The sequence below is a fragment of the Loxodonta africana genome, chromosome 2, assembly GCF_030014295.1.
Source record: "Loxodonta africana isolate mLoxAfr1 chromosome 2, mLoxAfr1.hap2, whole genome shotgun sequence".
In the NCBI taxonomy this organism is placed as follows: Eukaryota; Metazoa; Chordata; class Mammalia; order Proboscidea; family Elephantidae; genus Loxodonta; species Loxodonta africana.
In genome coordinates, this window is record NC_087343.1 from 52,241,094 (window position 1) to 52,257,002 (window position 15,909).

Here is a 15,909-nt window from a genome sequence, read left to right on the forward strand (position 1 = left end):
TCTTTCCAAATGTCACTGCCCAAAGAAATAGTCACACTTTAACTGTATTTTGATGATGACAAAACTAATTCCAAAAGCAATGACATTTAGTTTTTTTTTAAAAAAAAGGCTTTGAAAGATTCAGCCACATTATTTATATATGTATATACATATTTTTTATGTACATATATTTATTTACATATACATATATATGTGCTTATATCTATATATATACAATGGAACAAGCGATATCTTCACTGATGTCGGATGGATCCTGGCTGAGAGCAGAGAATACCAGAAAGATGTTTACCTGTGTTTTATCAACTATACGAAGGCATTCAACTGTGTGGATCATAACAAATTATGGATAATGTTTTGAAGAATGGGAGTTCCAGAGCACTTAATTGTGCCCATGAGGAACCTGTACATAGATCAAAAGGCAGTCATTTGAACAGAACAAGGGGGTACTGTGTGGTTTAAAGTCATGAAAGGTGCGTGTCAGGGTTGTATCCTTTCATCATACCTATTCAATCTGTATGCTGAGCAAATAATCTGAGAAGCTGGACATTACGAAGAAGAACGGGGCATCAGGATTGGGGAAAGACTCATTAACAACCTGCGTTATGCAGATGACACAACCTTCCTTGCTCAAAGTGAAGAGGACTTGAAGCACTTACTGATGTACATCAAAGACCACAGCCTTCAGTATGGATTACACCTCAACACAATAAAAACAAAAATCCTCACAACTGACCAATAAGCAACATCGTGATAAACAGAACAAATTGAGGTTGTCAAGGATTTCATTTTACTTGGATCCACAATCAACACCCATGAAAGCAGCAGTCCAGAAATCAAAAGATGCATTGCATTGGGCAAATCTGCTGCAAAAGACCTCTTTAAAGTGTTGAAAAGCAAAGATGTCACCTTGAAGACTAAGGAGTGCCTAACCCAAGCAACAGCATTTTCAATCTCCTCGTATGCATGTGAAAGCTGGACTAGGAATAAGGAAGACAGAAGAAGAATTGATGCCTTTCAATTGTGGTATTGGTGAAGAATACTGAATATATCATGGACTGCCAAAAAAATGAACAAATCTGTTTTGGAAGAAGTACAACCAGAATGCTCCTTAGAAGCAAAGATGGCGAGAACACGTCTTATATACTTTGAACGTGTTATCAGGAGGGATATGTCCCTGGAGAAGGACATCATGTTTAGTAAAGTAGAGGGTCAGGGAAAAAGAGGAAAACCCTCAACAAGATTTATTGACACAGTGGCTGCAACAATGGGCTCAAGCATAACAGATCCTGAGGATGGTTCAGGACCAGGCAGTGTTTCATTCTGCTGTACATAAGGTTACTATGAGTTGGAACCGACTCAGTGGAACCTAACAGCAACATATGTATATATAAAGTATATATATATATAACAGCAACATGTATGTATGTATATGTGTACATATACATATATACACATATATGTATATGTATGCATGCACATGTGTTTGTGTGTGTTTATGTATAAACCCACTCCTCACATTATTGACATGATTAGGTTCCAAAGACAAGGTCGTTATGTGAAAATTGGCATTATGCAAAATATAAGTGGGGTCTGTGTTTCCCAGGGATCAGACAGCAGCACATACTGTAAGTGGGGCAAAAGCAGCCCAAGAAACTTGAGAAGTCAAAAACATAAGTGGGTCTTATTTGTCCCATCACAGCCAGCATTACAGTTGCATCACACTTCAGCATTTGTTACTGCCAGACATACATCATTAATGTGCAAAATAGTCAGTAGATTTTTTATTATTGTTGTAAACGTAAAAATATCAGATAAAGAGACAGCTGATAAGTCGGAAGTAGGTGTGTGTGTGAATATATATATATATATATATATACATATGGTATAAGAAAAAAAAAAAGGTATATATATTACATATAAAACCCATTGCTGTCGAGTCAATTCTTACTCATAGCCAATAGGACAGAGTGAGTAAACTGCCCCATAGGGTTACGAGGTCTGTAATCTTTACGGAAGCAGACTGTCACATCTTTCTCCCAGGGAGCAGTTGGTGGGTTTGAACCACCGACCTTTTGGCTAACAGCTGAGCATATAACAACTCTGCCACCAGGGCTCCAATAACTAGATACACAGACAGACGACAGATATTAGTTGCCATCTAGTCGATCCTGATTCATATATATATATATTTTTTAAGCACATAAAAACAAGCATTATAATAAATTCATTTAATATAAGTATTTATGTATGTCATTTTAAATGACTTTAAATCGTACTATTTCCAAACACATGTTTCTGTGAAAGGCTAAAAAGATTAAGCTGTCCATACTAAATTAAAATATTCAGTTATTTTTAGGGGTCACAGTGAAAACACAATCTGGCTGTTGGAAACTGTGAATATAATTTGATTCTTGAAGTATTCTATGAGCCTGGAAGCCAAAGATTCATGAATACAAATGTGCAACTATGAATGATTAGTATAATCAATAATTATAACCCACTGCCGTGGAGTCAATTCTTACTCATAGCAACCCTATATGACAGAGTAGAACTGCCCTGTAGAGTTTCCAAGGAGCGCCTGGTGGATTTGAACTGCTGACCTTTTGGTTAGCAGCCATAGCACTTAACCAGTACAGCACCATGGTTTCCATGGATGTTTATGTTGCTCAATACATATACAGCCATAACTAGGTGCTTCTAAAGAAAAAAAAAAATTTTTTTTTTTTTTTTAGCTGCTATAAAATAATTACACCTAAATCCCAGACAATACATCTGTTTCCAGTCTTCACCTACAATTCACTTACATGATTGTTCAAGGCAAATACCAAATTAATTGCTCAGGAGAAAAAATCTTTTCTTAAATAATTATTTAAATAATGAGTGACTCTTCTACAGAAAAAAGAAAAACATACTCATTTTCCCTATAAGTTCTCATCATATAATTTTCTACATTCATTGTATCAGTTTCTACTCATGTCTCTCAAACCACTCGGGTTCTATAACTTTTAATAAGATATATTCTCATTTGTAAAAATATATAACAAGGCTAAAACATTCTTCAAGGGCAATAAGTGGCATCTGCTTCAAAAGTGATATAAGAAAAATTAAAACAAACCATTCTGTCAAATTTGCAGATTTCTTGCATACTTAAATTATATTTCTAAATAATCATTTTTCAAAGACTATTAAATTAGACATTAACAAAGAAAATAAAAGAATCTAGCAAGTTATAAATCATCTTATTTGGCTCATATATAACATTCAACTGATTTGAAATGACATCCCAAATGGTTTAACTATCCCATCTTCTGATGAACACAAATATTAACAGGAAGTATTATATGCAATTCAATGCCATTACAATTTTTTTTCTAAAATATATTTCCAAATGTTCAAAACTATAGCATTCCAACTCAACTAGAAGATAATACTGTTATAATTGGAAAATTCTGCAGAAAAAGGGGGCAATAGAAGTTTTCCAACGCTGACTGCCTCATGAGTGAGCTTATTTCACATAGCACACACAACAAATGCCATTGCACATCAGGAATTCTGCTGCCCAGACTTGCTCAAGGTAAAAAGAAAACAGGTTATATGGTCCTGTCTTCGCATAAAGGAATTCTGAAGACTGTCAATATACTTAGGAAGTATTTTCTTTTATCAAATAGTTTGCATGCCTTCATTGTATTTTAATTTTACTTTCATAATAATAGCTAACACTTACATAGCATTAGGTTGTTTTGCTGCAGTTAGGTGCCCTCCAGTAGATTCTGACTCATAGTGACCCTATGTGACAGAGTAGAACTGCCCCATAGGGTTTTCTTGGCTTTAATCCTTATGGAAGGTGACTGCCAGATCTTTCTCCCTGGAGTCACTGCATGGGTTCAAACCCCCAACCTTTCAGTTAGCTGCTGAGTGCTTAACCATTGCACCACCAGGGCTCCTTATAGCATTAGGCCATGGACATAATTCTAAACACTTTATAGGTATGTAAGCACATAATCTCCCCAAAAATCCCATGAGATAAGTATATTATTTTCCTCATGTTATTATTGAGGAAACTGAGGTTCAGATAATAAGGTCATGGAGCCAAGATTCTACCCAAACAGCATGGCTTCACAGTCTGTGTTCTTAACAAAATTATATGTTACTTCAGAATAATACTCCCATAGTCTTGCTTTTGTATGGAAATTGTTGTTGTCATTGTTAGGTGCCATCGAGTCGGTTCCGGCTCATAGCAACCCTATGTACTATAGAACGAAACACTGCCTGGTCCTGTACCATGCTCACAATGGTTACGCTTGAGCCCATTGTTGCAGCCACTGTGTCAATTCATCTCATTGAGGGTCTTCATCTTTTTCACTGGAAATTAGTGTTAATTATAATAGCATATAAACCCAGCCCCACTGATCTCACCAACTCCTCCAATTCAACCATACTAATCGTTTCTCTTGGTATTTAATCCATATTTCTAAAAGAAACTGATTTATCAACTTTAGACACTATCTGTTGGCTTCTAATTACGGCAGATAAGGATTTAGCTTTCTTGTACCAGCCAACTCTCACCTACCTTCCTCTTGCCCTCCTAGAGCAACCGGACCATAATCTTTGCTTAAATCTGTCTACCTTGTTTACATTATTATGACCAGATGTGTATCATTCACTGCTGAGTCAATTTTTTTTCCTTTTTTATATACCTTTAGATCACCCTGGGGTTAATAACTGTCTTTTATTTGCTTGTATTTGATGTAACCTATAAATACTTATATGAAGTCACAAATACTTTTTCCAAAGGATCTATGGAATACCTTTTAATATTATTTTTCAAATGCTGATAGTTACCCTTCCTTCCTTCCTTCCTTCCCTTCCCCAAGAAGCCCTGGTAGCACAGTGTTTAACCACTTAAAAACACTTTAAAGCGCTCAGCTGCTAACCAAAAGGTTCAGAGATTCCAACCCACGAGCCACTCTGCAGAAGAAAGAAGTGACAGTCTGCTTCCTTAAAAACTTACAGCCTTGGAAACCTGGGGCAATTCTGCTCTGTTCTATAGGGTCGGTATGAGTTAGAATCGACTCCATGGCAGTGGATTTCGTTTGTTTTTTTGATCTCTCCCCTCAAGGTTTTCCTCCAGAGCCCTCTTCTTTTCTTCTCCTGTGTGGATTGGTTTCCTTCAAGGTCAGTTCCTTGGAAGTACTCCTGCGATATTCTTTCAAGGTTCTTCGGTGTTAGATCACGTTTGCATCTCCTGTCTTCACTTTATTTGGTGTAACTCCTTGTTTTGCTGGAGCCCATTATCCAGTAAGCTTCTAAGAAAGGGTACATGGATGGTTAACACTAGAGTTCTTGAATTTTGAAAGTATTTTATCTTCATATTACGGTGGTTGTGTTGTTGAGTGTCGTCAAGGCCAACCCCATGTGACAGAGCAGAACTGCCCCACAGGGCTTTCTAGAATGCAATCTTTATGGGAGGATCACCAGATTGCTGCTGGGAGTGTTCGAACTGCCAACCTTTCAGTTAGCAGCCGAGCACTTAAATGTTGTGCCACCAGGGCTCCTTTCATGTTAGGGTAGGGTATAGAATTCTTTTAGAAATCATGTTCTGCATTTTGTAGACTTTCTTATATTGTCATTTAATTTATATTGTTCCCACTTCTTAAAATGTAATTTTCTCTTTGGAAAGTTTTAGTATTTTTTTGTTTCATTAATATTCTGAAATTTCTGTATGATAATCCTTGTTGGGGTCTTTTTCATTTATAGTGCTGGACACCTCTGCGAGGCTCTCAGAACACACATTAGAGTCCTTCCTATCTGGAAATTTTGTTTAAAATAGCTCTATTAATTCCATATCTCTATCTCACTTTTCTTTCTGGAACTCCTTTTGGTCATATTTTGACCTTATGAATTAACCCTTTATTTTGCTTATATTTTCATCCTTTTTTTATCCTAATTCTGAAAGATTTCCTAGAATATATCTGCCAACTTACTCCATCCAAGAGCTTTTTTATGCTCTTGTTCTTTTCATAGCATACTATTTTTACTGTATATACAAAGTGTCTCCCTGTAATTGTAATTTTGTCATTTCGTCTATCCCAAATATCTTTCTGCCCTCTGGACTTTGTTTTGTTGTTTGATTTAGTCTGTCTCTTTCACAATGGAGACTTTTCTCAGAAGCTTGGTGATCTTTAGCTTTCAGATGATATTAAATAATGTAATATCAAAAATGCACAATCTCAATGTACATGTTTCAGGTCTTTTCCAGGGTGATTAGGTAATTAGCAAGATTTTTCATTGCAAGACTCTACAATGTCTCTCACTGGAGATGTTATAGTCCAATTTTGGCCTCAGGAGAACTGATGTGGCTCCAAGCAATCTATAATGTCATGGTTGAGGGTTCTATATTCACTAAGGAGACCCTTATTTAATCCTGTTTTTCAGCCAGGCTTTCCTAGAAACTATTTCTTAACTTGTACCTCCAACTCTTGAACTTTTCTGGGGTTCAATAAGTAAAAGGCTGGGAAAGTAAAATAATTTCTCAATTAGCTTTTTTTTTTTATTTTCCAAAATGTTTTTTGAGAGTCCTTGTTCTCTACTGACACCTCTTCCATTTCTCCATATTTCTGTGTTTTTTCATATTATTTTGGAAGGCGTAAGCATAAATGATTACAATTAATCCATCATGTTTCCTTGCAAGTTGAGAGAATTACTGATATCAGCAGCCTCACTTCTTATCAGATAAGAGAGGTAGAGTAAGTAACAGAATTAAGATTCAAAAAACTGAATTCCTGGCCCAGTTCTTACTATCTATCTATGTCACTGTGTTAATGCTATTTCACTTATCTAGAGTTTCATTTATGTGCCTGCATGTTGGACAGAAAAATGTAATAGTTGAGGTAGGTATTACTAAGTGCCAGAGAAGAAAGGATGTCAGGTATTGCTGTAAGGAAAGAAAGAGCTTTCGCTGCCTTCATCTGGATTTATTAACTCCAAGATTAAATATTCAATAAACATTTATTAAAAGTCTATTATACTGATCATGCAATTTCACTCCCAAAAGAGAAAATATATCTCCACATAAAAACCTGTACATGAAAGTTCATAGCAGGACTTTTCATAATAGTCAAAAAGTAGGAACTACCCAGATGTCCATCAACTGATTAACATGTAAATAAAATGTGGAATAACGACACAATGGAATATTACTCAACAACAACAAAAAAGGAATACTACCGTTACATGCCACAGGATGGATGAACCTTGAAACATTAAGTGAAAGCCAATAACCAAAGGCCACACATTTTATGATTCCATTTATTTGAAATGTTTAGAATAAACAAATCTACAGAGACAGAATAGAATAAATCTTTAGTGATTACTTTGGACACACGGTCTGGGAAGACCAATAGCTAGAAAAAGGCATCATGGCAGTTAAAGGAGAGGGTCAACAAAAATAAGGAAACCTTCAATGAAATGGACTGACACAATAGCCAGAACAATGGACTCAAACATACCAATGTCATGAAGATGGAGCAGGACTGAGTAACATTTCTATTACACGTAAGGTCACTATAAATTGAAGCCAACTCAACAGCAACTCACAACAGCAGCAGAAGGGCTGTGTTTGTGGGTGGAGGAGCGGAAGTGACTATTAATGGATATGGGGTTTCTTAAAGAAATGAAATGTTCTAAAATTGTGGCGATGGTTGCACAACTCTGTGAACATACAGAAAAACACTGAATTCTACACTTCAAATGAGTGAACTGTATGTCAAATGAATTATATCTCAATAAGGCTGTTTTTATAAAAGCATCTAATAAAGGTTGGCAGAAAAAGTCTTTAATGTGCATTTTTAGAGCCCTAAGAATATAAAGTCAGTAAGATGAGGTCACAGAGCTTATGTTCTAGTGGAGGAATACACATAAATATAATTATAAATTCTGATGAAACACGTGACTAAATAAGATAATAAAATGGAAGCGGAGTATTAAGAGTGATCACCATGATTAAACGGAGATCTAAATGCTGAGTAGATGCTGGCTATGCAGAGTAAGGAAAAGCATATTTTAGGCAGTTGGATTACATGTCACATAAGCTCTGGGGAAGGAGAGAGCTCGGCTTATGTTAGGAGTAAAAAATTTTCCTGGGCGGCTGGAACACAGTGAAGGAAGGAGTGTCGGGTTACAAACTTGAAGAGATAAGCTGAAATTAGGCAGGGTCTTATAGCTCAGGGAAGATATGTCAAATGTATTCTAAGAGTAGTGGTAGTCACTGACTGGTGGTAAGCAGTGTTTAATACATTATTAGATTACCTTTTTAAGATCACTCTTACCATTCTATGAATGAAATAGAGGACATTTTAGACTTTCTTTCCCTAAAACTGCCTGTGCATATCTAAACAGGAATATCAACTATATTTTGTCATTTTAAGAAGTGTCTCAGCTATTGACAATATTAATTAGTAAAAATCAGTATGTATAAAATCCCTAAAATGTTCATAGCTTTTGATCCAGTAATTCTAATCCTAAACTTTAGGGATATAAAGAAGAGAAATGCACAAAGATATTCATTTTAGCACTTTGTATGAGTCGGAATCGACTTGACGGCAGTGGGTTTAATACTGAAAAACTGGAAACAAACCTGAATGTCTATAATTTGTAAATGGTTGCTAACTCTGTGTGTATGTGGAATTAGCCTCATTTCTTTAGAATTATAGCTAATATCTTGAAAATAAAATCAGGTTTCTGTAAACAAGACTGTCAAGTAGTAAATCTCAGGCATGTATAATTTTGCTACTCTGTCCCAACTGAGTGGTCAGTTATTAAGTGAACTAGTTGAAAAATGCTATGAGAAAATTAACTAATAAATTTGAAAAGCGTCAAGAAATCTATTTTTGGGCACTCAAACTTGAGTGAAATACATCAGATAAATGTTCAGCTCAAAAACAAATAACTTTGATATATCTCCTGATGTGCACATAACTATATACAGGTGTCCCTTGAATAGTTTCCTTCACACTTGTGCATGCACACACACACATGCACACACAGTCAACTTAACAGAGCCGTCAAGGTTCATTTTGCAATAATGCAGATAATTCCAGGATGCACCAGGGAGCATCAACATTTTCTCCTGGTTATTTTCTAGAAAGTGAATGGTAAGTTGTACATCAAGATGACTATCACAGAGAAAATTATTTTTAGAAGAAAAGTACTTAGCGTAAGTAAAAACACTTTTTCTTTGTGCATGCAGATTTCTTTCTTCATTACCACTACCTCTGCTGCTAAAATATATGGTGTCAGTCTAATTCATAGTTTGGTACTTCTTTACAAAAAATGATAAAATGAAAATTGCCACAGACTCTGAAAATGTTTAGTACCCTTCAAGTAGTCTTAGTGCTTTGCCATAGTTTGAATTGTACCTCAAGAGACTATTTGAAAGTCCTCATGCTAACCCCATTTTTCATCTCTAAGAAAGAAGTGAATCTGCTCATCACAAGAATTACACTCAGAATAGCAACATGCTCACAGGAAAATCATAGCAGATGCATTTTGTTTGTCTCATGTTCACTTTGGGACATAGGCTCATTGAGTGCAATGATGCAGAATCACAAATATTATTTAAATTACATTTTGGTTTGTGGCTTTTGACCAGATATAGATGAATTAGACTTTGTTAAATGAGCATATGATAAAAATAATAAGTAAAATATTTCCCCAATATATTTAAAATGCTTGATATTGTTTAATATGGAAGTTCATAAATATAAGCTCACATAATTAAACATAAATTTGTAAAAATGCATCTACCCAATGATTATCAATTTATAGCAAGTCCCCAAAAGTAGGTTTAAAGGAAAAGCTGCACAGAAAGAAAAAAAAATATATACTTTGTGTTTTAATGGTATATCACTGCAGTGTCTATTAAATGCAACGAGATACTAAAACATTTGCTAAAACTTCAAGTTTTATAACTTGGATGTAAACTAAGAAAAATAATAAATTCATATCTCCAAATCTTTCAAATAATTTCATTAATTTTAATTCAATTTAAGAATTGATAGAGCCACCGATAAAAAGTTAACTGAATTTTCAGATATAAAAAGGTTCACCTCACATAAAAAAAACAATGAATTTTATGGTTAATTTTGGCTGTGGGGATATAGAAAGCAAATATAAAAGGCACTGCCCAGAGAATACAAAGTGCATTCAGCACAAAGCTAACACAACAGTAGGCTAATTAGTCCTCAAACCCCAGAAGGTTGGATTGTTTTCTAGTGCGGAGCTCCTGGAAACAAACGATCTCACTACGGCTGAACGGTAGTGGTGAAATCTCCCTTCTTGAATGAACACATCAGTGACCTCTGACATTAGCACAGTTGTGCATACATACAAGGCAGGTAGGAATGCCAGAAAATGCAATATCATCAGGAAGTGACTCTCATCTCTAGAGTCCTATGTACTTAACAAACAATAAGCTTAACAGTCATTCACACTAATTGATGAAAATCAGTGGAAAAAACAGGAAGTCACGATACAAAATCTCCTTTATCAGAATGCAAGACATTGGCTGGCAATATACATAGAATGTTATTGTTGTTGTTGCTGTTAGGTACCCTAGAGTCGGTTCTGACTCAGAGCAACCCTATGTATAACAGAATGCAACAATGCCCAGGCCTGTGTCATCCTTGTAATTGTTCCTATGTTTGAGCCTATTGTTGCAACCACTGTGTCAATCCATCTCGTTGAGTGTCTTTCACTTTTTCACTAACCCTCTACTTTACCAAGCATGATGGCCTTCTCCAGGGACTGGTCCCTCCTGATAACATGGCCAAAATAAACAAGATGAAGTCTCACTATGCTCGTTTCTAAGGAGCATTCTGGCTGTACTTCTTCCAAGACAGATTTATTCGTTCTTTTGGCAGTCCGTAGTATGTTCAATATTCTTTACCAATACCATAATTCAAATTCAGTAATTCTTCTTCAGTCTTCCTTAATTATTTATCAGCTTTTGTATACGCATGAGACGACTGAAAATATCACCACTTGGGTCAGGCACACCTTAGTCCTCAAAGGGACATCTTAACTTTGTCACTATGAATACACAGAATAAGGACATTATTTTTAAAAGAGCCCCTGTGTAAGAGTGATTCAATAAAATAATGCTAGAATTGCAGAAATTGGCAAATGGTCTGGTAACCAACTTTTCCATTGTAAATTACTCACATAATAAAATCAATTCACAAAAGTACCCACTATTTGTGAAAGCACGATGCTTGGCACTATTACCTTTTTATTAAATAGATGAAAAATATAATTTTAGCTGATAAATACACAATCTGTTAGTGATCTCAAAATATTCATATGTATGTGTATATGCGTACATGTGTAAGTTGTTCACATGAGCAAAATTCATTAAGACTAAGACCATGTCCTTACTATATAAAGATCAATGCAATTTTTTAAGCAATTATCCATATATTCCCTTGTTACCATGGTAAAAACAAAAACCTGAGATATTTTGACTAAATTTTTCAGCTTGCACCCAATTATTTCTAACAGTATTGATAAGACCTGACTCTTATATCTAGTCCCTAAAGGTTTCTAACATCATCCTCTCCTGAGAAAGAAGGGGAACACAGTACTTCTGCCCTACTTACACGGGGAGGTAGGAGAAAAGCACTTGCCAGACAAAGCAATAGAGCTCTTGGGCTCTGGCAGGTGAAAGACGCACCTAGCCAGCTATCTGGGAGCCTCAGTGGAGCACAACCCTGTCCCTTGAGAGGAGTAGAAAGGAAACAGCCTAAGAAATCATCCTGAAATGAGATGCTACATCATTAGCCATAGTGCTAAACCCAAGACGTGCCCTGGAGTCAAGCAAGTGCTTACGACACACTAAGCAGTGTTGTGGAGTTGACCAAGAGCAAACTGAGTATACTTCCTCAGCCATGATAAGGCTTATCAAAATATCCAGGAAAACTCCTTTTGGTATCTTCATTTCCCAATACTTCCCACTCCTACCCTGTGCAAATTTAGTTTTAAGTGTCATTATCTCAGTCACTAAATTATCAACGAACCTAAGTTCAAATTTTAGGAATCACAGTAAAGCACCTCCCCTCAAGTCTCCTTCAGGAAAGGGCCTGAGATGAACAGACCATGACTACGAATATTGCCAGGATCTGTGAGAGATTACTCACACATAGCTTTTCCTTTAGGAAAAAAAAAAAAAAAATGCTGTCAGAATTTTGTCTGACTTATTTTTGCTTTTTCTCAATGCATTATCCTGACACATAATGGGTTTTGCAAAATATTATAGTGGTATTGAGAGTATATAAAAATCATTAAAGCAATAAGACATAAATGACTTTTGCATGAAAATAAGTATTTATATGATTACTTCTTTAATTAGGATTTTTTTTAAGAAAAACAGTGTATAATTATAAATTTGGAAATCTACTTTTCCCAGATATGTGCCAGTTATGAATCTAAATAACTGTTTAATTGATGCCTGCCATTTTACTTTTCATCTACACAAAGGAAAACTAAATATTTCAAACTATACCATGCTGGAGTTTATTTAGAGTACGAGCCCACTTCTTAATCATCTCCCATTTCTTTAAAATGCATGCTAAAATGAAGCCTTTACCTACTTTCTTCCTTTGTTCAGTGGCAATTGTTTTTAAAGAGATACTTTGTTTTGCAAGACTTTCCTTGGAAAATACCGAGAATCTGAATTTCATGAATTTCATTCATTCAGAAGATTCTGGCACACTCTTCTAATCCCTAAAATGGGGCCCTACGTGAGGCTTTGTCTCACTCACTTTGGACATGTTATCAAGAGGCATCAGTCCCTGGAGATGGGCAGCATGTTTAGTAGAGGGTCAGTGAAAAAGAGGAAGATCCTCAACAGTGGCTGAATGAGCACAAACACAGCAACAACTGTGAGGATGGTGCAGGACCAGGCATTGTTTCATTCTGTTGTACACAGGGTCATTATGAATCTGAAGCGACTCATAGCAACAGCACCTAACCACAACAACATGTTTTTATCCAGCAAGTGGGAAAAAAGGTTTAATTATTTGATATGTGTCATCATTTTGAAAAGTGTGGTCTCTTTTAAGATTGTTGAAGAAATATGCATATCACGTGTAATCATTTAATTGAAACCAAAATTCTAAACAAAGTTCAGAATTTTATTTCCATGTGAATGTTGAACCTTGTATATTTCTGGAAAGACAGTGTTTACTTTCGTTATTAAGACTGAAAGATGTTTTCATGTAAAAACTGTGATACGAGTTACAACATATTTCCATTGGGGACTGAGGAACAGATCATATTCTACACTTGATTTCAACCTTTAAAATTCTAAAGAACATGACAACCTTACATACCTTAGAATAAGGTCACTTATAAGTTTGCCACCATAAGTATCTTCCCAGTGGAAGAAACAAACATGATTATTTAGCAGGTTTTTTTTTTTAATATGAACATCCTTTCAAACTCTTAATGATGTATGAACTATAAATGTCATTAAAAAGCCAAAAACCAAACTCGTTGCCATGAAGTCGATTACAACTCATAATGACCCTATAGGACAGAGTAGAAGTGCCTCATAGGGTTTCCAAGGAGCGGCTGGTGGATCTGAACTGCCAACCTTTTGGTTAGCAGCTTAGCTCCTATGCACTGTGCCATCAGGGCTCCATAAATGTCATTAGGTTTTAAAAAATTCTTCATCTGGATTCTGCTATGTACTTTTGAAAACAAGAGCTTTCAAGTTATACATGTCCTAAAATTCATTCACTGTATGCATAAATAACAGAGGTTACTACTGTCAGGCAAAATATATCTCAAAGAAGTCACTCCAAGGCTCTGCGTGGCAGAAGTATAGATTTTCCACAGTGACTGCCATTCAGAACTGTGGACAGCTCCCATTAAATTAAAGCATGGAGTTAAAAGAAAAATGAGTTCCCAAGCACAACTTAAAGTACTGCCGTTTTTTATTGCTGTATTAGCTTGTTGTTTAATAAAAGCCAGTTAAAACCGCTTAGCATGCACACATACTCCCTTGGTTTATTCTTTTTTCTTTCTCGCCACGAGCTCTGTAAAATTAAATAAATAAATAAAGGCCACCCTGAGTTACTCGTTTTCAGTTTTAAATAGAACGCTCAGCCTTGTTCAGCAGCTAATACAACGTGGCGGCAGGGTGTGCGCAAGCTAATAAGAGGATCTACTTCACGACCTTCATTTGACAATCTCTCTTTTTTTTTTTTTAAACGTGCTCATAAACCGAATGAATACTTGGGTGACAAGTAAGATCAGGAAACGCCTTGATTTTAATTTCTGAGGCAGAGTTCCCGGCCGACAGCTTTCCTGCCCCTTGTTCCCGAGCTGGGTAAAGGGAAAGAGAATTCTGAAATAGACTTTCAGTCAAGGTCAAGAAAGGGTGTCACTGTTTCAGGAAGGGGGCTCTGGGAACACCCCATCTCCGTTTCGGCAACTCGAGGTTTCCTGTCACTCCTGCTCAGCCAGGCAGCCCCAGTCCACTGAAATGCCAACTCAGGGACTACCGAAGCGCAAATTACCCTTCCTCAGCCTGCTTGTCACTCCAGAACTAAAAAAACTATTCTGGAGAAATTCTTTTGAGGATACCCAGTGCCTATAAGCAGATGAAAAACAGATTAACACTCCCCAGGGGCGAGAGCGGCTGGAGCAGCTAAGACCCGTGAGTCACTGTCTCCTGTTGTCCCATCCTCTCCTGAACCCCAAGAGCGTCTTTTTCCCCTTTGGGAGGGAACACTTCTAGGAGAGACAGCGCGAGCAACGATGTCACTCCCAAGGCGCCTCTGCCCGCTTCCTTACACTCCCATCACCGAAGTAAAAGTTTTCCTGGTGCAACTTCGCATCCTCGCATGCGAGGGGTCACAGTGGCCTTTTTCTTCCCGATGTGTCCCCAAAGTCCACAAGGGACAGGAGGTTCCCGGGCAACAGGAACTCGCCCTTCAATCTCCTCCTTAGCAGAAACTAGTTGAAGAGTCGAGCCCAGGAGCCCGAGTAGAAGCCCCGGCAGCTCCACCCCCGCCGCCCGGCACCCCTCCCTACGGGTCCCCGGGGCGCCCCCCTCCCAGAACCGGGAAGCGGCTTGGAGGGCGCGCCTGGACAGGAGGGTGGGGCGGAGATGGGGGCCCTCACCTGAAATCACTGTAAGGGTGGATAATCCAGAAGCCTGCAGTTTTAACCCTTTCCTGCTCCTTTTCCACCGCCTTCTGGCTCCCGAACATGCGGAGGGAGAATTTGTTGACTCCGGGCTGCAGCATGGAGGTGAACTGCCTCTGCATGAAGCCGTACTGCCGCCGGGGCCCCTCGGCGTCCTCCAAGCCCCCCGCGGGCTCCTCGCCGCCGCCGCCGCCGCCGTCCACCTTAAAGCACACGGAGTTGCCGTGCTCCTTGGCGCCGGCCCCGCCGCCCCCCGGCGGGGTGCCCAGGCGCTTCTCGGCCGCGGCCGGCCCCGCGCCCGTCGCGGGCGCCTTGGCGGCGAAGACGCTGTTGCCATCGTCCCGGCTGTTCGACGAGGAGTTGGGCTTGCCGCCGCCTTCCATGCCCGGAGGACGCGGCCGGCGACGGCGCGGACTCCACAGTCGCCGGCCGCCCGGCGCCGGGGCACGGGGCCGAGCGGGCAGGGGGCCGAGCCGGCTGCCGGCGAGCCCGGCTGCCCGTCGCGGCGGCGGCGGCGGCGGCGGCGGCGGCTGTTGCTTCCCGCCCTCGCCGCTGCTCTCTGAGCGCCTCGCTCCCGCCGCCGCCGCTGCCCTCAGTGGCTGCGCTCCCGGCTCCGCGGCGGCTGGTGCTGTGAGGCTGAGGCTGCCCGAGCCACACGAGGCGAGGCTCGGCCCTCGCGCGCCAGCGCCTCCTCGCGGCTGC

The 15,909-nt window shown here is 38.7% G+C and overlaps 1 protein-coding gene across 1 annotated transcript in view; it reads right to left on the minus strand.

Moving 5' to 3' along the window:
* HCN1 (hyperpolarization activated cyclic nucleotide gated potassium channel 1) overlaps window positions 1-15,590 on the minus strand; it is a 489,521-nt gene extending 473,931 nt beyond the window's left edge. Inside the window, exon 1 of the mRNA XM_064271833.1 lies at window positions 15,184-15,590. Within this exon, the coding sequence (XP_064127903.1) occupies window positions 15,184-15,590 (407 nt within the window). The remainder of the gene's footprint in view (window positions 1-15,183) is intronic.
* Between the last annotated feature and the right edge of the window lie 319 nt (window positions 15,591-15,909).